Source organism: Colletotrichum lupini, chromosome 6 (genome assembly GCF_023278565.1).
Source record: "Colletotrichum lupini chromosome 6, complete sequence".
NCBI classification, from domain to species: domain Eukaryota; kingdom Fungi; phylum Ascomycota; class Sordariomycetes; order Glomerellales; family Glomerellaceae; genus Colletotrichum; species Colletotrichum lupini.
In genome coordinates, this window is record NC_064679.1 from 2,804,046 (window position 1) to 2,824,614 (window position 20,569).

Here is a 20,569-nt window from a genome sequence, read left to right on the forward strand (position 1 = left end):
GGGGAAGAAGAGAGCAAACGGCGAACCGACTGGCTATTAAGTTTTTTGTAACGTCAGGAAACGTAATGGGAAAAGAATTTGGACGAGTCGTGAGACACGGAAATTGTTCCCTGCCACTTTCTGCCTACAGATATTGTACCTTCCCAGCAACCACCAGGCACTTGTGAACGTCGGGTGGGCGCGGGTTAAGAATGCGACGAAGCTGCGCGGGCGGAGAGCTTGTGAGGGGCTGCGGGGGCCCTTGGGGGTGGTGAAATCGGGGGTCCCGGTGTCGCTTTGCTCCCGATAAGCATGTCACCAGCACCACCAGCTGCCTATCGCAACCTTGAACAGCTTTGCGGGGAAGACATACAGCCAATCACAGGTGCCAATTGTGCCCTGACCTTGAACTTTTGGGGTCGAGATAGCAGTGCCGCGGCGGAGTTGATCGGCTCAGTGGGCCCGAATAGATAGAGGCAATCAGCTCTCCCGATCCCGATCCCCCAAAGTCGGGATCGGATGGCTGTTCCGACATGGAGACCTTTCGTGTACACATGTCCTATCACAGTCCAAAGGGGTTGGTTACAGAAACGAATTACAGAAACGAATTACAGAAACGAATTACAGAAACGAATTACAGCAATAAAGAAAGCTTTGCAATCCAGGTATCGACCTAATGGTTCCGTAGTCGGCCGAGCCCTCATCATTATTACTTGGTTCTTTGAGATAGTAAACAAGATTATCAAAACACAGCAAAGGTCGAGCTCCCCCAGATGCACCCGCAAGACTTGTACATCCGTCTTCTCCCTTTCCTTTTAGCTCCTTCGCTTCATGGGTATAACATAACGTAATGCAACCAACAACGCATCGGATGGTGTCTCCGACAACCGATGCAACAATGCTAGCCAACGTCGAGCGTCGATCATCAACCATCTCTTCCCTTCACCACCGTCAAGTTTGAACAGAGCCTCTTTACTCGCCCTGTCCATTCTCGCGCTCCTGTGCAGGGAAGGGCTCAACCGGCACCGGCTGGCTGGTGTACTTGAGCTGGGGAACAGTGACACCGTAACCCTCCGTGAGACCCTCACGGTTGTGCTGGTCGATCTCGACGCGGATGCAAATGTCCAAGCTACCATCGTTGCCGGTGCCGTGCTGCTTTCCGGCTGCCTTGTGCTTGGATCCTGACTCCACCTCACCGACATGGAGAAAATCGTGTCCACCCTTGCCGGAAATCACTGACCGCGTATCACCGTTCGTCGGCGCAGCCAGTCCATTGTTGGGCGAGTTCTCGGTGAGAATGGCAAAGTTCCGGCTCGGCATAGTCACATGGTTGGAGTTGGACGTCTTGCTCGAATCGCCGGGGTCCTTGTCAAAGAACTTGAGCAGCGTCTCGTCCGTATCGTGGTTCAGGTGATGGATCTTGTTTCTCCTGGCCAGCAAGTTGGCAATCGCTGCTGGCGGTGGCTTGTTGGTAATGGCAGAAGACACCACGTTAGCCATGTAGCGGTGGTCGTTCTCCGAAGCAATGTTCAGCTTAGGATGCGAGTAGAATCGGCCCATAGCCGCCAAGTGCACATCGCCGCCCAAGATGGTGATACGGACTGAGAACTCTGACGAGATGGCCTGGAGCCTCTCAACGAGAGCGTTGCGCTCCTTCTTGTGAGTTCTGGCCGTGTAATGGTCGTCAAGGTCGTCGAGCAAATCGACGCTGCCGTCAAAGTGGTTGAAAACACCACCGGCTGATATTGTCAGTAAGCCAAGACTCGTTCTGTCTCCTCATTGTACACTTACCGAGACCGAATCTCCGGTTGAGGAACTTCACAGGACCCATGATGGGGCTGCGGAAGACGTTCTCAAGCCATGTCAGGCGCTGGAACGCAGTCAGTCTCTGCAAAGACATCTCACAGGCCAACTTTACTTACAGGATACGCAATTGGGATTCCCAGCAGAAGGATCAAGTGCTTGAATGGGCGTCCAGACTCCTGAGCGCCCTTGAGCTCTTGTCTGAGGCGACTGAAGATCAAGTCATATGTCTCTGGGTAATTGATTTGATGGCGTGTGCGCTGTGAAACGTTATTAGTATGTTGACTTCCAGTGCATGTTCCTCAGTGTTCTTACCTCAGTCCGAGCATCAATACCAAGGAAGGCAATACGTGCGCCAAGCCGGGCGAACATGTTATGTGAGTGTTCAGCGACATAGGGCTGGAATTCTGGTTAGCCGTGCTTCCAGGAAGAGTCTGTACCGATGACTTACACCAGGTTGCTTGCCAACAATGTAGCTGGGATCCGACTTAGCCGGCGCAACGTAGGTATCCATGAGTTGGTTGGGGTCAAGTCCTTGGTTCTCGGCCGTTGTGGTGTGGTCTATCCGTGGATTAGCCCGAATTCCTTCGCCATCAACTAGAAACGTACCCGAGGTGTAAGTGGACGGTGGCGGAGGGAGGTGATGCTGGAACAGCATGTAGTACTTGTGGGCAGTTCCACCAATACCCCTGAACACATCGCATCGCATGAAATCGTCAACATAGGAACCGAATCCGTCAATGATCTAGGTTGTCCGGTCAGAACATCGTACGCCATTATCTTCGAGCTTCAACGTACATCATGATCATCCCAGATGTTGAGCTGCGCAATCTGGGCATTGGCAGTCGCAAATGGCTCTGTAGAGTACCTGTTGACAATGTTAGCTCTCGACACCGTCATGTTTTCCCCTGGCCATGCACATACCAACGGATGTAGTTCTTCAGGTAGTAATCGTCACAAGCCTGGCGAAGCTTCTCGGGAAAGGGGAAGTGTCTGCGCTTCTTGGGGTTCGAGATCTCGGTCCATTCGCGCAGAGGTCCGTCGACCCGAATTCCATCGTTGTAGATCTGGTCGCCTCCTCCGAGCCTATGCGCAAGTCAGAAAAAGCGACCTCGTACTAAGCAGGCCAAGACATTGGACTCACATGACGTGGAATGGTCGCTCTTTGTGGTGTCGGTTCACATCGTTCCACAAGGCGGGGCCGCTCCAGGCGTCTTCATCAGTGCCCACGCTGAATCCGTTGCAAGAATGGAACATGATGCGCATCGACTCGTTGATGGCCGGGACGAAGAAGTGGTAGCGATCAGGCCGGATGTTGCCAGCCGAGAATCGCATATCGGGGATCGAATACTCCCACTTGGCCTCCGTTTGGCTGAGGGGTAGTGACAGGTCGAAGGCCCAGAAAGTGTTGCGAGGGTCAGAGTAGAGACATTGACCTTGGGTCTCTGAGCCACTGGTGCCCGCGCCATTGGCTGCGCTGGAAACCTCGCCATTGAAAGCACCGTTGGAGCCGTTGACACCGTTCGTCTCCGTAGAGGCGTACTGGCCATTCACTGCGTTCGCAGGGTGCAGAACCAAGTGCGGTGCGAAGCTCTGAGTCTTACCACCGCCCTTTGTGACAATCAAGACACTTCCGTACCACTTGTTCTCGTCCATCCTGCGGTAGTTGAGCAGCGGACCGCAGATGATCTCCCGGCCGTCGGGGGGGTCTTGCTCGTGGGCGTGGGTCGCCGCCGCGCGAGGCTCCTCCTGGCCAGCGGCCTCACCAGCAGCAACCATGATGGGCTTGAAGTTGGGCGGAGCATTGGGGTTCTCGGGCTCGACGCGGTCGCGATTCAGAAAGTCGGCCAGGTCGTTGGTGGTTCCTCGTTCTTGGGGGTCGCGGGGTTGTGCGTGGCTGTGAGCACCGGCGGCATGGCGGAGGAAAGCTGAGCTCTCCTGGTGACGCCATCTGTTGGCCGAGGCATGGGGGTTGTGCTCGATGTCATCGAGGGCTTCTCCGTGGGGATGTGAAGCCATGTCTGCGATTCTGTGATGAATTTGTGATTTTGGTTTCGTCTTTGCCTGTGAGCAGAACAGAACAGTCAGATCATGGAAACAGAATGACCAAGAAACATCACTGGGCAACGGTGGCTCCTTACAATGTCTCAGCGCAAATGAGACTGGCAGGGTCCAGTTTGCGCGCGCCGGCCAGCTCTCAAGAAGCCCAGAGGGTCTCAAGATTTGTTGTTTTACGAACTGAGAGCTCGAAGGGAGGGTATCAACGGCCGGGTATCTGGTGTTGCGACGCCAAACAAAGACGGTAGCTCGAAGGAAGCTTGAAGAGAAGGGGGAAAGGTGAAAGATGGGAAGGGGGAAAAGCAGGAAGATTAAACGGAGAGAGGGTGTTGTCGGAATCCCACCAAATCACACGAGAAAAGTGTGTTGTGTTGGATTGGATGCGCTGCTGGGCCAAGGTAGCGCAGAGTGACGCGAGCTAGGAATTAAAGTGGCAGGGATTATCGGCGGTGGTGGGGAGAGTCCACTACGCAACCGCTGTGGGCAACGTCCTGGTCTGAGGTGAGCTGCTGCGCTACAGCTGGAAACTCGAGCTAGGGAGGTCCAGGTTCGGTATGAAGCCGCCCAGGCTGCCCTGTTCGTTCGTGCTGCGAGCTGCAGCAGGGTGAAAGGTGGACCGGGGGCGGTTTCTAGGGGTGAACCTGGGACGGACAGTACAGTCGGACTGGGTCCAAGGAGAGGCCGTCATGGAGTTTTGCGACACTCTAGGACAGACTCGATAGAGAAGGACACTTTGTGATGGTTGTTCTTGGTGGCGCTGTCAGTGGTGTTGCACGAGTGCTGGCTTCTTTGTTGTGGCGATGGCCAACTTTCTGGCTGTCATCGACAAGTGTTCGCCCCCAAGCACAATGCCATACTTGTATTCACAACTATCTACCAGGTGGATATGGTAAAGTAGGTACCTTTGAAGGCGGCCTCCGAGATTCCCCTTGGTTTGTATCCCTCGAATTGAAGAGACCAGCGCCAGGAGGACCGGGCCTTCACCTCAGTCCAAGTCCGCAATCCTTGCTGCAGCAAATCAACCCACCTGACTCCATGTAGAGAGACATGCAGTATGCTAATAAGCTAATTCCTGTGTAAGAACCAGGTCCGAGGTCTTTCCATCTGATCCTATTCGTGTGTGAGTATCCGTAATACTACGCGTAGACCACCTTGCTCTGCATCAACCCACACTACGTAAGTTAGGTAGCTTCCTGCTGCCTTCAAAAATAAAATAAAAAGTAAGCAACGACCCGTCTCCTGCCATTGGTTTTGAGGCTTATCGGTTGACAACGTGTTGGCGTTCCATCATCTGTATGCCCCCCGCCTCTTCTCCCTCGTCCCTCACCTCAAGTCGATTGAATGTGCGCGTTGCGTAGCCTTGGTTTTTGGGATGAGGCGAGGGCCGTGAGTGGTCGGTGACAGCCGGAGAGCATTGGAGCGTTGAAGTGTGCGGACGGGCGTTCCCCCAATCTCTCAGCTGCCAAGGTCAAGGTCCTCGTCAGCGATCTGTTTGCTGGCGCGTGTGCATCTTTGGGGTGGCTCTGGGGTTGGGATGACGATGAGTTAAGTGGCCAGAGCTCCCACAAACGGCCAACCCATGGGCCATACCAGACCAGCTCGCATTGGGCAAACACGCCGGTTCCATGCTTGCAGGGCAGCTCCCGGGCAAAAAAAGCCAAAAGGCACCACTTACACATCGCACAATGTAACGCCGACTCTGGCAATGGCTCTCTGTGTTTCTGTCTTCCTCCAGAGAAGTACGTAGTGCGTGTCGATCAGGAATACATGTGCGCTAAGTGGGTGAACCGATTCGAGAGGTAAAATTTAGCGGCATGCAAGGAAGGTGTGCCGGTATGGGAGGCCTGTGAAGAAGGACTGGTCGATGGTTCAACGGGTCAATAAAGGGTTGAACCGTAACAGTAAATAACAACGTGCCGCGGCAAGCTGCTGCTACCAAGGTTAAGGTAAAGAGAGGCTGATGGAGACTGGCTGGAGCTGGATTGGAGTGAGACTCGACGGGAGTCTGATGGTGTTGTGATTGAGTGCCACGGGTTTGTTGATTGATACGCCCAAAGTGGCCTGGTCTGGCGGGTTGAAATTGACACCTACGTCAGGACTTGTGGTTCTTTGGAAATTGAAACAGGAATGCCCCCACAGGGGCCAAGGCTGAGATGACCCACTCCGCGTCCCTCCCATCCTTGCTTCTCAACTTCTTAGTCCCTGATATCCCTGTCCTCCGCTGCAGCTCTTGGCCCCCGGTCTTGGTCCGCGGACTCGGCGTGCTGTTTGCCTTATGCCACATCCCGTACAAACGGATTGCCGTTGCCGGTTGACTCCTTGGCGGTCCGGTATTTCTTTTCTCTTTTGTGCTGTTCGTGTTCTGTTCGCGGCTGCCCAGCACCGGTGCTCGCAGGCGTCAGACCGCTCCGGACCCGGCGAGTAAAGCCACCCCCACCGCCGACCGGCTGCAGTCTTGGGCCGGGTCAGGTGGATCCCGTAGGTATTCGTCACGTCGGAGCCGGCGAAACACATCGTAATCAAACGGGGTCCCAGAGCCAGACGCAATGGCACCACCCGTAATCAGCATCTGCTGAATTGTGACCACCTCATACTGAGAAAATGAGGGGTGATAGCTGGGGCTGCTGGGCCTCTTACGCCGTCAAGGCTGATGAATGAAGTGTGAAAAAGCAAGACATTTCATGACTCTTGGTTCCGATGAGGTTCGGCAGCTTCAGGAACCTCTATACCGATGTTTCTTGGGCTTTCCGTGGAACCCAGCTATTTCACAGTCGATAAGTATGTTTCCAAAGTTGGGTTGAAAGTGATTGGTTCCTCGCTGAAACAATATAATAAAGTAGGGGATGCACGATCGTTGACGGAGACAAGGGCGTGAGTCAGTAGTCAACGACCTTCTGTGAATGAAAATTATATCATCAACGCTCCCGGAGTCTTATCCAAGGCTCCCGATGCCGTCAAGCTCTTGCAGAATTCTTTCCGAGGTTCTCTGATCCGGCATATACACTGTCTGACATTGGATCTGGTCTCCATGCCCGAGAAGAATAGTTCACCAAGTCTGTCTTCGAACATCAACCTTTCTCTCGGATCGGATCAGCTCAGGGCGTAAAATGGCGAAGCAAGTAGTCTCGCTACTTGATCTGCCCAGGCCAGTGGTTCTTGCACTGGTCTTCCCCTGTTTGCTACATTTTTATGCAGATTTTGATCCTGCCATGCAGAATGGCCTTCCCACGATTCACGATGGCCATAGCGGCTCCTCAATGCCCACCAAACTACACACGGTCACAAGGAGTGGCCAAGATGGCATGCCTGGCAGGCCCTGCAGTTACCGAGCCATCTACGTTGGCCTCATATCGAGGATAATATTCCACACTAGCATCCATACAGTTTCACTAGCTAGGTGCCCTTACCTCTTGATCGACTAATTCATATTTGGCGGAAAGCGGGCGTTCTGTGCCGCTATATCATAGAGGCAGGCGACGTATGCCATTGAGGGCAGGACATCTGCAACTTGTGTGAAGGCCGCCTCTCTATCGAAGACCAAGAAGGCCAAGTTGCCCAATTTTCGAGAATACTCGTATAGAGATGATTACAGAGTCCGGAATTCACACCAACCTCAAGAATCACGATGAGAGTCATCATCGGGCTTCACTGACTTGAAAGACTAACCTGGGAAAGTTCGAGCTTACAAAGCAACTGCCGAATACCATGTAGACGACACAACAACAGGATAGCAGTGCTGTGTCATAAAGCCATTTAATCGTTTAATTTATTTACCTCAACAAGAGATGTTGATCTCGTGAGACGTTCGGGTCGTGCTCATATCCAGATTGAACCTGAGTGCAGGGAGACAAGCATTCAAGTAGCCGCTACTGATGTAAGCTCGCTTCCAAACAGCCACAACCTCCATAGGTTTTCACTTCTTTAATGAAAGTCTAACTGTTGTACTGAAACTCCTGCCTATCCCCCAAGTCAGTATATACATATATATTGCAATATCCTACTCTAAGCACTCCTCTACCAACGCCACTGCGGTCGCGACTCTCTTAGCGACGGAAGGACGCATAGGATTACCATCTTTTCGTTCATCCTTGACTGGGGAAGGTCACTAATCCTATCAGATCAGGGTACAGCATGACCAATAAGTTTAGGTTCTATCTGTAAGAACAACAAATTGACATTTTAGTAGTTGTCATTCCGGCAGTATTCTAGCAGGAATACTCGTGGCGTCAATAACAGCCACATTGGGCAGCAACGTTAATATTCCTCTGCAATGATGTAGTTACAGTCCTAGCCAATGCCATTGACACTCGACTTCCCAGTTATAAAGCCAAGTTTCCTACTTCAAATTTGTACCTTACCTCTTCTTCGTCCCTTCAGGCCTTTAGCTTCTGATCAGCTCTCGTTAAATACCTTCTCAGACAATGCCGGCCTCTATATATCAATTCATATACTCACTCCTTGCTGCATATGGGTGCCACTTGACTTCAGTATGTCTCAACTTTGGCTGCGTGCTAGTTGGACTCTTTATAGCCTTCCCAATCTCCTCTTGACCACCCCGACGTTGATAGGTAGTCGATTGAGGAGGTCATCGATGCCCGAAACTCGAAAGGGTACTTCAACGAAGCCATGGGTCCAAGGTACTGCAAGTAGGTAGCGGGAGTCAATAAATCACACTGGCTTCTATTTCTGTTGTAATTGTACCTACTGACTAAGATGTTGCAAGTTGTGTCGAGGAGTACGGTCTTGGTTCACGAGCCGTGTGGAAGATTCACAAGCTACGACATCGCGTTCCCCACTTAGATCGACTCACGACTCTTGGTGAACCATGATGCCTGCCACTTCTGCCTAAGATCCGTGCTCTTAGGGTATCGTGCCTGAGAAATTCTTCCCTCAAAAATGTCTGTTGGTCGTGATGTGTCGGAGACCCATCTCGTGTCTTGTGGATACATACCATTCTCGGCCTAGCATTCAACTTATAGAGTTTAATCCGCTGCTTCTGCCTACCAACGCCCCAGGCTAGAGATGGCTCCTGAAACGGTTCAAAAGGAATTGACAACTCTTCACCTGAGGCAATGTGGTTGAATCGCCAAAGACTCACTGCTCAAAGAGCAAAAAACGCGATCTCTCTATGATACCTCGACACGGATTAGTTATTTTATTACTGAGTGTCTTGTCACTTGCTTCTGCACATTTCGCCTCGTCACGCAACATGTGCTTAAAATCAAACGACTGTCCGAAACACTTCTGCGAGCACGAATGTCTCTATAATGCAGCGTTAAACGGCAACACGCAACGGCTAGTGGAGCTCATCCTCAACGGAGCCGACGTCTCGCAGACATCGATGCCTGGCCGACACCAGCTGATCCACTTCACCGGGCGGCCAGGAAGCGCAGAAGCCATGAAAGCCCTGCTCGACGCCGGAGCCGACGCTTCTGCAGCCTCCTACGACGGCCAAACGCCTCTGCATATGGCGGCCGCCGACGGCGGAATCGAGCAAGTGCGAATGCTCATCGGGGCCGGAACCAACGTCAACGCCCGCACCATGGACGACGAGACCCCGCTGCACCAAGCGGCCAGGGCGGGAGAGGAGGAGATCGCCAAGCTGCTCATCGCTGCTGGCGCGGACGTCACTGCCAGAGACTGCTACGGACAGTCGCCCCTGCATCATTCTGCTAGTCGCGGCCACCTCGGCGTGGTCCAGGTGCTTCTCGACGCCGGCGCAGACACGAGCGCCCTCGACAACAAAGGAGACACGGCCGCCCTGCACTCCCTCTCCGACGCGCCGGCCTCGGTCAAGCTCATGATAGAAAAGGGCGCCGACGTTTCCGTCCGAGGCCAGGGCGGCGACACCCTGCTGCATCGAGCGGCCTCGTTCTCGGCGGAGCTGATAGGACTCTTGCTCGGGGCCGGCGCGGACCTCGAGGCGACGGACGACGAAGGAAAGACTCCCCTACACGCCGCAGCTGCGTGGGGGGGCGCCGAACATGTCCGGATCCTGCTTGCGGCCGGGGCTGATATGGGTGCGAGGACCAACGACGGCGAGACGGCGCTGCACTTGACGGCGGGGAGCCCGGATGCCCTGTTCCTGGGGTTTGGACATGAGTCTGATGCCAAGGCTAGGGTTCTCCTTGACGCTGGTATCGATGTGAATGCGAGGACGGTGTCAGGTCAGACAGCTCTTGATCGGGCGAGAGAATGCAATCGCCCGGCGGTTGCAGAGGTGCTTCTTCATGTAGCAAGTGCATAACCTTGATAGACATGGGACTGGGATTACCTTGACTGTTACTGTACCTGACAATCTGGGTTGATGAACAGAAGTTGACAGAGTCCTTCTTGTTGCTTAATGGATGAGCCGCTTGAATTCGTATGGTGTTGTTACCTGTGCTGAAGAACACAAGCAAATCTCGCAATGATAGCTCACGTTATTTCGATGCAGACCGAAATTGCGATTGAAGTTGTGAGAATTGAGAATTATTCGACCTTGGATGACTGGGCACTTCTGCCTGGTGTATTAATATTGGATATTGAATGAACCCCGCCAAATTCATGGCCCCCGGAAAGCGCGGCCAATTAAGCACGCGAATTCCCCGCCAGCGCAGCTGGAGCTTACTTGTACCTTGACCGGGTTTATTCGACCAATGTAACCCGCGGTGACAGGGCTCTAGCCGTCCGAGACCTCCGAACCCTTGTGTCCCATGTTTCCGTACGGATACCTTCCATTACCATAGCTTACCTTACTCCGTACCTTCATGTTGACTTTCCTCCACCTCCCGCCCTGACCAACCCTCACTCCGACCACGTAGCACGCGACACACCCTCCGATTCGAGAGCCGACAAGACCGCTCGCATACGAACACCACCAGACAATAGATGCAGACGCCATGAACAGCTCACGAGCGGGGAGACCATCAAAGTCTCCTCTGTTCCTAGTCATCGCCGCAATCCTCGTCTTCGCAGTAGCCGTCGAGGCCTCGTACGGCGATCGGTTACCAGAGTTCCGAGAATGCGTCCAAGTTGGTGCCCACCACTTACACACACATAGGCGCGCGCGCAATCTTGTGCTCGCGCTCGCAACTAGCAATGCTTGGGAAAACTCTCTCTAGTGTCTCTTGTGACTGACATACTGCTCTGCGCTTCCCTCGCCATCCAGGTCTGCCACGATGAGAACTGCGCTCCCGGCAAAGATGCTACACCAATCCGTACGTTTCTCCCCCTTACTGCCCGCACACCACAAGGTGACTAAATAGCTAACACATGAATTTCCTACCAACAGCCTTCCACCGCCGCCTCCTCCTCTGGACCTGCGCCTCCGAATGCGACTACACCTGCCAACACATAATCACAAAAGAGCGCCTCGCCGCCGGCGAGCGCGTGGTCCAATTCCACGGAAAATGGCCCTTCCCACGCCTGCTGGGCGTCCAGGAACCCGCCAGCACCCTCTTCAGCCTGGGCAACCTCTGGGCCCACCAGAACGGCTGGCGCAAGCTCCGCGCCGTCATCCCGGCGTCGTACCCGCTGCGGCCCTGGTACGAGTGGCTCGCGGGCGTGGGCATCGCCTCGTGGACGTTCAGCGCAATCTTCCACACGCGCGACTTTGTCGCCACGGAGCAGCTCGACTACTTTGCTGCGGGCGCGAGCGTGCTGTACGGGCTGTACTACACCGTGGTGCGCATCATGCGCCTCGACCGGCCGACGCCGCGCCGGAGGTCGGTCCTGCGCGCGTGGACGCTGCTGTGCGTGCTGCTTTACGCCGGGCACATTGCCTACCTCAAGGGCGTGCGGTGGGATTACACGTACAACATGACGGCCAACGTTATAGTCGGCGTGATTCAGAACCTCATGTGGTTGTGGTTCAGTTTGAACAAGTATAGGCAGTCACGGAGGACATGGGCCATCTGGCCGAGTATCGTCGTCGCGGTCGTCGTCATGGTCATGAGTCTGGAGCTGTTTGACTTCCCACCCGTGTGGGGTGCATTGGATGCGCACAGTTTATGGCATCTTGGCACGATCCCGCCAACGGTACTCATGTACAAGTGAGTCGGCAGTGACACCCAGATTAGCTTGCTGAGTTGACCGCTGACACTTGACTAGCTTCCTGATCAAGGATGCGCAGGACGATATGGCGGGCAGTGAGAGGTTAAAGTCTTGAGCCGTCATATGATTTTCGAACGATCGTTCCAAAGCATGCTGCCTATATGGGAGAACGAAAAAGAACGGAAGTGGAAAGACTGGTGAGCCGAGGGCTGGGTGCCAGCCAGGAAGCTTCAATGAGGTATGAAATAACGGGGCTAGGCCGCAGAGGCAGAGCATCACGCTACAAAAAGACCGTGTAATCTTTAGCAAGTAGATTAGGTTTTTAATGGTCTATTTTGTCATGATGTCCGGTGTCCAATTAGGCCGGTATAGTAGAGGATAATATGTAACGAGTATGACGGCTTTCTCTCTGGCAAGCAGTACTAGTATAGTATAGTATAGTGTGGGCACCGTTTCCCGTCCACGCAATCTCAAAAAGCTTCCTATACGCAACAGCAGCAATTTCGCGACTTGGGTACAACACAAGCGACCCCCTTGCTCAACTCAGCATCCCGCTGGACGTCTCTTTCTCATACACCAACAATCACAGTCTCGGTCTTGAAGACCTGAATGGCACCATCGCCCCAGATGCCGATGACGGACAGCAGGAAGCCGACCGAGGCGACGGCAGACTGCACGAGCTGCGTCTTCCTGAACCCGTCCACCTCGCCGCGGACCTCCTCGCCGTTGAGCGCCTCCTCCTCGGCCTCAGCAGCCGCAGCCGAAGACTCGTCGCCGCTCGCGCTGCCGGCGCCGTCGCTGTGGGTGTCGCCGAGGACCTCGTAGCTGGCCTCCATGCGCGCCTCCTGGCGAGCGATGCGCGCGGCTTTACGCTTCTGCTCGCGGTCGCGGGCGGCCTGGCGGCGGGCGGCGATGGATTCCTTGGAGGACTCGGGGCTGCTCTTGAGGACGTAGGGGGTGATTTGCTCGGCGAGACCAGAGGTGAGGGTGAGGACGGAGGCGTAGACGAGGTAGGGGTGGCGGAAGGCGCGCGGGGAGAGGAAGAAGGCGAGGAGGAAGGAGGTTGCGGATACGCCGGTGAGGAGGCGGAGTCGGGCGGTCGCGGTTGGGTAGAGGTTCTTGAAGGCGCGGAGGGCGTCGGAGGCGGAGGGGAGGGAGAGGATCGAGGGGACTGTTACGGCTGAGAGGGAGTAGGAGAGGCCCTATTGCGCGCGCGTGTGTTAGTATGACTTGGATGAAGCATTTCATAATTGGGGTACAGGATGGCTCGGCAACCCGGAGCGTCCTGAATGCGGGGAGTTGGAGGGGGAGGTGTGGATGGGGATGGGATAGTGGCGTCACTGATGATGGTCCGACGGTGAACCGAGCTGCGGTGGGAGGGCGGTGAAACGTACAGTCAGAAGACCGAGGGAAACAGTTCCCACGAACTTCAGGAGAGAGACTCCTTTGGAAGCCATGGTGGCTGGTGCGGAATTCGTGAGGGATTCGGAAAGGAGGCGTTGGAGGTTGGCGGTCGATGGGCGGGAAAGGATGTAAAGTCGAAGTTCGTGAAGGTGTGAGGCACGGGATGTGTCGTCAAACTATCAGTCGGTAGGGTCGCTGCTTGCTGCTGACCGGCAAGGCGGGGCGGGGAGGGGCGGTATAGCGTATCACTCTTTGTTGGACTGGAGTGACTGGGAACCTGATGTGACCTACCTTAGGTTCTGGGGGATAGGCAGATGGTTTCCGGCCTGACCAGTTAGGCGTCACAAGATGGTAAGATGTTTTGGGTAGGTGGAAATGGCCGGATTGATTGACTGACGCTGACGCTCATTGACGACGTTTCCCGCCTTGCCGCTTGCCGCTCTTTCGCGCGGGAATAAGTCCTGAAAAAGAGAGGGGCTGTTTCCGTTGCTTGTTTGGCGACCACCTGGTTGGCCGGGACTGCGGGTGGGTACCTGTGGTGGAGTTTCCCGTCAGCGGTATGGGGTACTGTGAGCTTAAATTATCCGTGCGCCTTGCATTAGTCCCGAAGCTGGCCCGAGGTTGCACAAATCACCTTGTCTCGCCTGCACAAAGAGCATAATCACGTCTTGTTATCTCGACTTCATCTTCTTTATCTTTACCGAGCTACCTAGACGATACCATACTGCCAAGCTGGAAAGCTGGAGACAAGACGCCCTTGCTCCGTCGGCCATCGATCTCCCAGAAGCCGGTCATACCCAGTCTTGAGCTTTCTCCTTTCATCTCGTCGACTTAAAACGGGTGTCGTCTCTCCGGAAGTGTCAAGCCATGTCTTTGTGCGAGAAGATGAGAAGAGTGAAATATTTAAATCCATTTTGACATTATAGGCTGTGCTTGCTGCATTCAGGTTCCTCGACACACCTTCATCCGCCAGCTTCACCAGCTACTTCAACATCGCCTACCCCGCCGACCCCCCAAGGTTCAGGTTATCTTCGGACCTTGCGCAACTTCAAGCCTCCGCCGCAGGAGGTCTTCTCGCGTGGATCAGGTAGCTGATCCTGGTTAGTTTCGTTCGATATGAGGTAGAGCTGCAGGCAACACAAATTTTGGCTCGATCCCATCGGTAGGAGACTTACAGGGGTGTGTAGGCGTGAATTCTTCTATCCTTCAAGTCATTCCTAACTTGAATGAGGAAAACGTTGACTTCCTCCTTTGTCCATTCGAGGGCCCTGGTCAAAGGAGCCATACTCCATCCCTCGATACCCTCAAGGAAATTCTCGAGATTCCACTCGCCAAGCTCCTTGTAGTGGGGATCCTTTGGCCAGTTGTTGAGGGGCCACTTGTACTTGACCATTTCGATATCCACGAACCCGACTTCCTTGAGTATAGGGATCAGGCTGGGGATATTGATGAACGGCCGACCGAAGATGTTGCAGGCCTCCTCGATCTTGTCTACCCACTTGATGAAAGCGTGGGCAGATGTCAACGTCCCATCGTCACAATCTGGCCGCATGTGACCTTCAAAAAGCTCGACGTAGCCACCTGGCGTAAGGTTGCTGACAGGTCAGTGTACAGACTCAATGGCGGATCCGGAAATCATTTACTTGAATGTCTTTTGGAAAAACTTTTTCCAATCGCCGATGCTTGAGGTCATACCACGAATGTGGATGTAATCAAATGGCTGACTGAAGGTCCAGGGCTCTTCAGCATCATCGACCTCGAACTTGACATTGGGAGGGACGCTATAGAGTCATTAGTATATTACACGTGCGGCAATGCGAGAGGAATCGGATCGTACAATGCCGTGGGGACTGGTGTGAGATCTATTCCGAGCACCTATTGCAAAACTTAGCGCTTCTTGCATGGAATTGGTGCTGGTGTCCTTACCTCGGCCTCGGGGTGTTCATCCCCGAAGTCAATGGCCCACAAGCCGGTTCCAGTTCCAATGTCAAGCACACGCTGGGCTTTGTTGTTCTCATTCGGGGGAGCAAGACCCAACTTGTAGTCGAGCGTGAGTAGATACAGGTTGTGCTGAAGATCTGTAAAGGACATGAGATGATGCGGAAGAAGAAACGTGTAAGGGTGAGGTACCCAGCCTGTCACTCTCCTTCTCATCATTCGGATAGTTGTATTCTGTATTCATTAGTGTCGCGAAAATCACGTGGCTAATTCATCGACTTACTGCCTTCCTTGTACTTGTGGTACGTCCTCCCGTTCTCGATACGATGCTGGAGGATTGAGCTGGACAGACTTGTACTGGAAGACGCGATGCTCTAGATTCATTAGGCCGCTCATACCAGACACAGGGCTTCATTTCCCCATAGACTTACAGTTGCCCTATCAGATGAAGCATCATCGCTGAACTATGCGGTACTTAGTACTGAGCAGGCGCTCATTTAGGAGCTGCGACTTACATCGTCCGCCGCCATGACGGGGCCATTGTCAGGCACCGGTTCGGTTATATTTTCCGCCATCATGAAACAAGTTTTGTGAGCCCTCGGTGTGTATCCGGAAGATTTACAATCCGCTCAGTAATTGCAGCAAAGACAAAACGAGGAGCGCGACGGATACATGAACGATTTTATCGAATCTGTGGAACAAGAACTGCTACCCCTCTTCTGGAATGGAGACAATTATGCATGTTGGTGACAAGGATTATTGTTTGCTGTTGGAGCCTTCTTCCAACAGAACCAGGGTTTTGAACGTATCAGAATCAGCTGCCCATCCTTCTAAGACAAAAGCAGCAGGAATGTACGACGTGGCGAATCAGTATTTTCTCTCGTTGGCCGGTTTATATCGAGTTGCAGATTCCACCTGACCAACCCGTGCCGCGGCCTTGGGCCGTTGCATTAGTTCGAGAGACAACAAACGACCCAATTTGTATGTCTTCATGAGCGACATGTGGGCCTTCAAACTTCCGACACAGGGTCGTAACAGAGTCGCGAGGTTGAACGTTCCTTGAAAATCTTCTTCCTCTGTCGTCTCTGGGGCATCTGGTACCAACTTCGTCAACATTCTTCAGTTCATCGCGGCCTGGTGCCCTCAACCATCAATCTTTACTCAACCTCTCAGGCTTGCGCGCATGTATCAACTGACTACTGATGGTCAGAAGAAGAAGTGAGAGTCACCCCACCGGGTTAAATTTACTCACATGGGAATGTAGGCGTGTATATATCTGTTTCTCAGATCGTTACGCACGCCAACGAGAAACATATCGATCGCTTCCCGTGACCACTTGAGGGCCCTAGTGAAAGGCGCAAGTGTGAAGCCTTCAATCCCTTCCATGTAATTTTCATGGTTAAAATGGCCGAGCGTCTGATAATGCTCATCCTTGGGCCAAGTATTGAGAGGCCACTTGAACGTGCTATACGTCACATTGACGTAGCCGATCTCTCTCATGACTTCCACGAGGGATAGCACATTTACGAAAGGGCGCCCCATGATATTGCACGCCTCTTCGATATAATCTGCCCACCTTGATAGTGAGTGCTCCCGAGTTAGCGTCCCGTCGTCGGACAAGGGTCGGACATGACCTTCTTGCAATTCGAACCAACCCCCGGGCTCGAGATGGCTTATAGAGATTAGTAGATTACTTGCTTGAAGATGAGGAGGGCCCTTACTCGTATGTTTGCTGGAGGAGCTTCCGCCAGTCTGATATAGACGACGTCATTGCACGGCAGTGTATGTAATCGAACGGCTCACGGTATGTCCACGTCTCTTCTATATCGTCAACCTCAAATCTGATGTTGGGTGGGACACTAGATGATAATATCAGCATGCCAGAAAAGTTCTTTATGGGTTTTGATCCATACGCGGTCGTTTGTGTAGGCGAAAGATCGACGCCGTAAACCTGATTCCGAGTTCAGTTTTCGGAAAACTCGACTCCTTTCTGAATTGCTCACCACTGCTTCCGGGTGCTCATCAGCGAAGTCAATAGCCCAGATGCCCGTGCCGGTTCCCAGGTCAAGCACGCGATTGACCTTGGAACCTGGCTCATTCGGCGGAGCAAGCCCCAGTCTGTCGTTAAGAGTAAGGAGGAAGAGCTCGTGTTGGAAGTCTAGAGAAGAACGTTATAGACGAACTGAGCTCAACTCGATGTTGCGATTTGGGAGTGTTTGGTGGCACATACCTAACCTATCCATCTCCCGCTCGTCATTAGGGTAGTTATATCCTGGTGTACACGGTTAGGCGAATAAAGAGAATAGGAATATCAGAATAACGTACTTCCCGCTTTGTATTTGTGGTAAGTTCTTCCATTCTCATGGCGATGTTGAAGGATCGAGCTCGATAAGCTGTGAGTTGAAGATGCGAGACTCTGCGGGAAAAGGTTATGCGCTTGCTTCCATTGTGGTGTCAAATACGAACTACTCCTTACCATCAACCTTTCCGATGCGTTGTCATCCGTAATCTGCAATTGACTTTAGTATCGTCAATCGCATTGAGGTATAGCGGCCATCTCACTTCATCAACCACGATGACCGGTCCGTGGTTAATCGATGGTGCGAATTGATCGTTGCACATGATAGTTGCTGAGTTCCGAAAGGCAGTGTGATGACTGCATCGCTAGCTCCCCTGGATCTGACAGAGAGATTGACGGGAATCGAGACCTAAATGGCTGCGAACCATTTATCTGTGGTGGAAGAGGATTCCGCCCCTCTTCTTGGCCAGACATGGATTTGCGATGTTGGTGACAAGGTGCCAGGTTGGTTCGTGGGCACTGCTTGCTCCAACGGCACAGGAGCAGGCCGGGGTGGCCTTACGCACGTATCATGGCGGATACTATAGGGGAGGCAATGATTGATATGCATGGTAGCAGGTTGGTTGAAATCCTATTATATCCGAGTACCCAAGCCGTCGATGCCCCTCAGTAGATGATAGCTCTAGGCCGCGATCCTTCACCGTCCTGTGGGACTCACGATCGGTTTAGCGAAGACACAATATTGAGTGCAGCGAGTCCATCAAAATTACCATCGGCTCTACCCTCATCTTATAAATGTGGACTTCTACCAGTCATGGAGTATGCCTTAAGGCCTGATCACTCACAGCGCATTATGCGATCTCACTATCTGTCGACAGCAATAATTTGATCCACATATGGCACGCGAAACGATGATGGTGAAAACAGTATGCAGATTAAATTCCATTGTGACTGACAGGGAAAGCTGCCACCCCCATATATAGAAGAGAACATTGCAGCTTCTCACTCCTGCACAAGAAAGCATGCACCACCAAGCCAGTGCCTCGCTCTTACGACGCCGGCTCGGCTGCCTTCTCTTCAGGTTTCCTCCCGTAAATCGAGTAGCTTTACTCCGCATCAGTATCAAAGACCTCAAGTGGGAAGTGAAAACTTACATTGGCCAGTAGGCATGAATGTTCCGGTTCTTCATGTTAGTCCGTACCTCCGCCAGAAAGACGAGTACTTCCTCTTTCGTCCAGTTCAGCGCTCGGGTATAGGGCGCCAGCGTCCAACCCTCGAGGCCTTCCATACAGTTGGCATGTGTCCAAGACCCAAGCTCCTTGTAATGGGGGTCCTTGGGCCACTCATTGACAGGCCACTTGTACGTCTTGATAGTCACATCGACAAAACCGGCCTCCTCCATCAAGACTGCGAGGTTAGGAATATCCACGAAAGGGTGTCCGAAGATCTCCACCGCCTCGCCGAGTAGTTTCAGCCACTTCACCATTGCATGCTCTGGTTTGAGGGTGCCATCGTCGCAATGAGGATCGAGATCGGTCTCCTGGATTTCCAGATATCCGCCGACCTCCAAGTGCCTGCTAGAGTTAGCCTATGCCTGTCATGTCTTCTATCGAAACTCACTCGAAGGCTTGCTTGAAAAATCTAGGCCAATCGCATATACTCGAAGTCATCATCCTGGTATGGATGTAGTCGAAGGGTGTCGAATATGTCCAAGGTTCTTCGATGTCGTCAACTTCGAACTTCACATTCGGAGGGAGGCTATGACGTGTGAGCTTCAGCATCTAGCAAAGGGTCACAACTTCAAGACGCACGCTGTTGACTGGACAGGCGATAGATCTACGCCGGAGACCTGATTGATCTCATTAGTTTCTACTACCTAGGATGATAATAGTGGCGCTTTCGCCTACGTACCTCCGCCTCGGGGTGCTCATCGGCGAACTCGATTGCCCAAAGACCGGTGCCTGTGCCGACATCGAGAACACGCTTGACACCAGAGTCCTTAGCATTGCAGGGAGCAAGACCAAGCTGGTAGTAAAAGGTGAGGAGGAAGAGATTGTGTTGCAAATCTGGACACAGAGTCAGACGGCTTAGCGATACGATAGAGAGATTGAAGAAACTCACCTAATCTGTCGGCTTCTTTCTCGTCGTTCGGATAACTGTACTCTACGCAAGTTAGTTTCCGCACTAGCAGAGCATCTGAGGCCTATGTCGAGAGACTCACGGCCATCTTTGTACCTGTGGTAAGTCCTGCCGTTCTCAACTCTATGGTTGAAGATGGAGCTGCTCAAGCTGGTGGTGGATGATGCTAAGCTCTGAGCTGGTTGTGAGAAACGGTTCAGGTGCCGGTTTTGAACAATGAGAGTAGTGGCATACGGAAGCGCGGTCTGACGAGCTGTCATCCCAATCCTGTTCAAATTGTTAGGGCCTATTGTTCTACTGAAGCTGAGAACGTCTTACCCCCTCTTCAGCGGCAATCACAGGGCCTGTGGCGGCTGGACGATTAGCTTCGTCGTTACACATTGCGATGATCCACAGATATGCTGTCTGACAAGAGAAAGATCACGTTTGGACGACGTCGAAGAAACAAGTCATTATCAAATTTGGACTTGCGACTCTTTATGAATCTAGAAGGTGTGTGTTTTACCCCTCTCCTTGGCCAGGACTGAATGCAGTATAATTGCGGCACAGATGCAGCTCGCTCGTGGGAAACTGTTTGTCTGCTTCCTCAAGGCTCGTCACGTACGTAGCATTCCTGGGATGAAATCAATAGGCGGAATATACGATAAAATGCAGGGTATGTGGGCTTGGGGCGGATCAGAACTGGGGGTGAGTTCCCCTGTGATACCCAATAGTTCAGCCCGCCCAGCCGCGGAGATGAGCCGCTGCATGAGGTTGGTGAAGGGTCGATGCTGTGACAGGGGAGACTTTCGCATATTCTTGCTTCAGATCGTACGACTTGGCAGGCGACAGACTCATTGTCAAGCAGGAATTCGAAAACATCAGTGGAGAGCCGTCAACTGTGTTTTCTTCTCTCACGTGGTAACCTTTTGAGGT

At 53.0% G+C, this 20,569-nt stretch overlaps 8 protein-coding genes across 8 annotated transcripts; 3 read left to right on the forward strand and 5 right to left on the reverse strand.

Annotated features, from left to right (window-relative positions):
* Positions 1–951: 951 nt before the first annotated feature.
* Positions 952–3,801, reverse strand: CLUP02_12345 (uncharacterized protein; the record flags this gene model as incomplete). Its single annotated transcript, XM_049291309.1, has 8 exons — positions 952–1,718; positions 1,771–1,849; positions 1,902–2,042; positions 2,098–2,181; positions 2,234–2,527; positions 2,581–2,650; positions 2,707–2,868; positions 2,927–3,801. The coding sequence occupies 8 exons, from the start codon at positions 3,799–3,801 to the stop codon at positions 952–954; spliced, it is 2,472 nt and encodes an 823-aa protein (XP_049148454.1).
* Positions 3,802–5,135: 1,334 nt separating this feature from the next.
* CLUP02_12346 (uncharacterized protein) lies at positions 5,136–6,498 on the forward strand (the record flags this gene model as incomplete). Its single annotated transcript, XM_049291310.1, has 6 exons — positions 5,136–5,183; positions 5,245–5,609; positions 5,866–5,931; positions 5,966–6,150; positions 6,236–6,398; positions 6,456–6,498. 6 exons carry the CDS (start codon positions 5,136–5,138, stop codon positions 6,496–6,498), a joined length of 870 nt encoding a protein of 289 aa, XP_049148455.1.
* A 23-nt stretch (positions 6,499–6,521) lies between these two features.
* CLUP02_12347 (uncharacterized protein) lies at positions 6,522–7,551 on the forward strand (the record flags this gene model as incomplete). Its single annotated transcript, XM_049291311.1, has 5 exons — positions 6,522–6,618; positions 6,717–6,942; positions 6,986–7,223; positions 7,308–7,433; positions 7,516–7,551. 5 exons carry the CDS (start codon positions 6,522–6,524, stop codon positions 7,549–7,551), a joined length of 723 nt encoding a protein of 240 aa, XP_049148456.1.
* Positions 7,552–9,049: 1,498 nt separating this feature from the next.
* On the forward strand, positions 9,050–11,989 carry CLUP02_12348 (uncharacterized protein; the record flags this gene model as incomplete). The annotated part of the gene is made up of 6 exons (XM_049291312.1): positions 9,050–10,007; positions 10,257–10,297; positions 10,644–10,853; positions 10,991–11,039; positions 11,114–11,873; positions 11,932–11,989. The coding sequence occupies 6 exons, from the start codon at positions 9,050–9,052 to the stop codon at positions 11,987–11,989; spliced, it is 2,076 nt and encodes a 691-aa protein (XP_049148457.1).
* A 454-nt stretch (positions 11,990–12,443) lies between these two features.
* Positions 12,444–13,331, reverse strand: CLUP02_12349 (uncharacterized protein; the record flags this gene model as incomplete). Its single annotated transcript, XM_049291313.1, has 2 exons — positions 12,444–13,076; positions 13,269–13,331. 2 exons carry the CDS (start codon positions 13,329–13,331, stop codon positions 12,444–12,446), a joined length of 696 nt encoding a protein of 231 aa, XP_049148458.1.
* Positions 13,332–14,449: 1,118 nt separating this feature from the next.
* CLUP02_12350 (uncharacterized protein) lies at positions 14,450–15,794 on the reverse strand (the record flags this gene model as incomplete). Its single annotated transcript, XM_049291314.1, has 8 exons — positions 14,450–14,873; positions 14,922–15,059; positions 15,116–15,153; positions 15,205–15,356; positions 15,409–15,450; positions 15,500–15,590; positions 15,648–15,680; positions 15,732–15,794. The coding sequence occupies 8 exons, from the start codon at positions 15,792–15,794 to the stop codon at positions 14,450–14,452; spliced, it is 981 nt and encodes a 326-aa protein (XP_049148459.1).
* Positions 15,795–16,366: 572 nt separating this feature from the next.
* On the reverse strand, positions 16,367–17,838 carry CLUP02_12351 (uncharacterized protein; the record flags this gene model as incomplete). Its single annotated transcript, XM_049291315.1, has 7 exons — positions 16,367–16,412; positions 16,469–16,888; positions 16,938–17,167; positions 17,220–17,374; positions 17,447–17,488; positions 17,542–17,632; positions 17,737–17,838. The coding sequence occupies 7 exons, from the start codon at positions 17,836–17,838 to the stop codon at positions 16,367–16,369; spliced, it is 1,086 nt and encodes a 361-aa protein (XP_049148460.1).
* Positions 17,839–18,564: 726 nt separating this feature from the next.
* CLUP02_12352 (uncharacterized protein) lies at positions 18,565–20,035 on the reverse strand (the record flags this gene model as incomplete). The annotated part of the gene is made up of 8 exons (XM_049291316.1): positions 18,565–18,619; positions 18,670–19,089; positions 19,136–19,296; positions 19,427–19,581; positions 19,637–19,678; positions 19,737–19,827; positions 19,889–19,921; positions 19,973–20,035. The coding sequence occupies 8 exons, from the start codon at positions 20,033–20,035 to the stop codon at positions 18,565–18,567; spliced, it is 1,020 nt and encodes a 339-aa protein (XP_049148461.1).
* Positions 20,036–20,569: the final 534 nt, after the last annotated feature.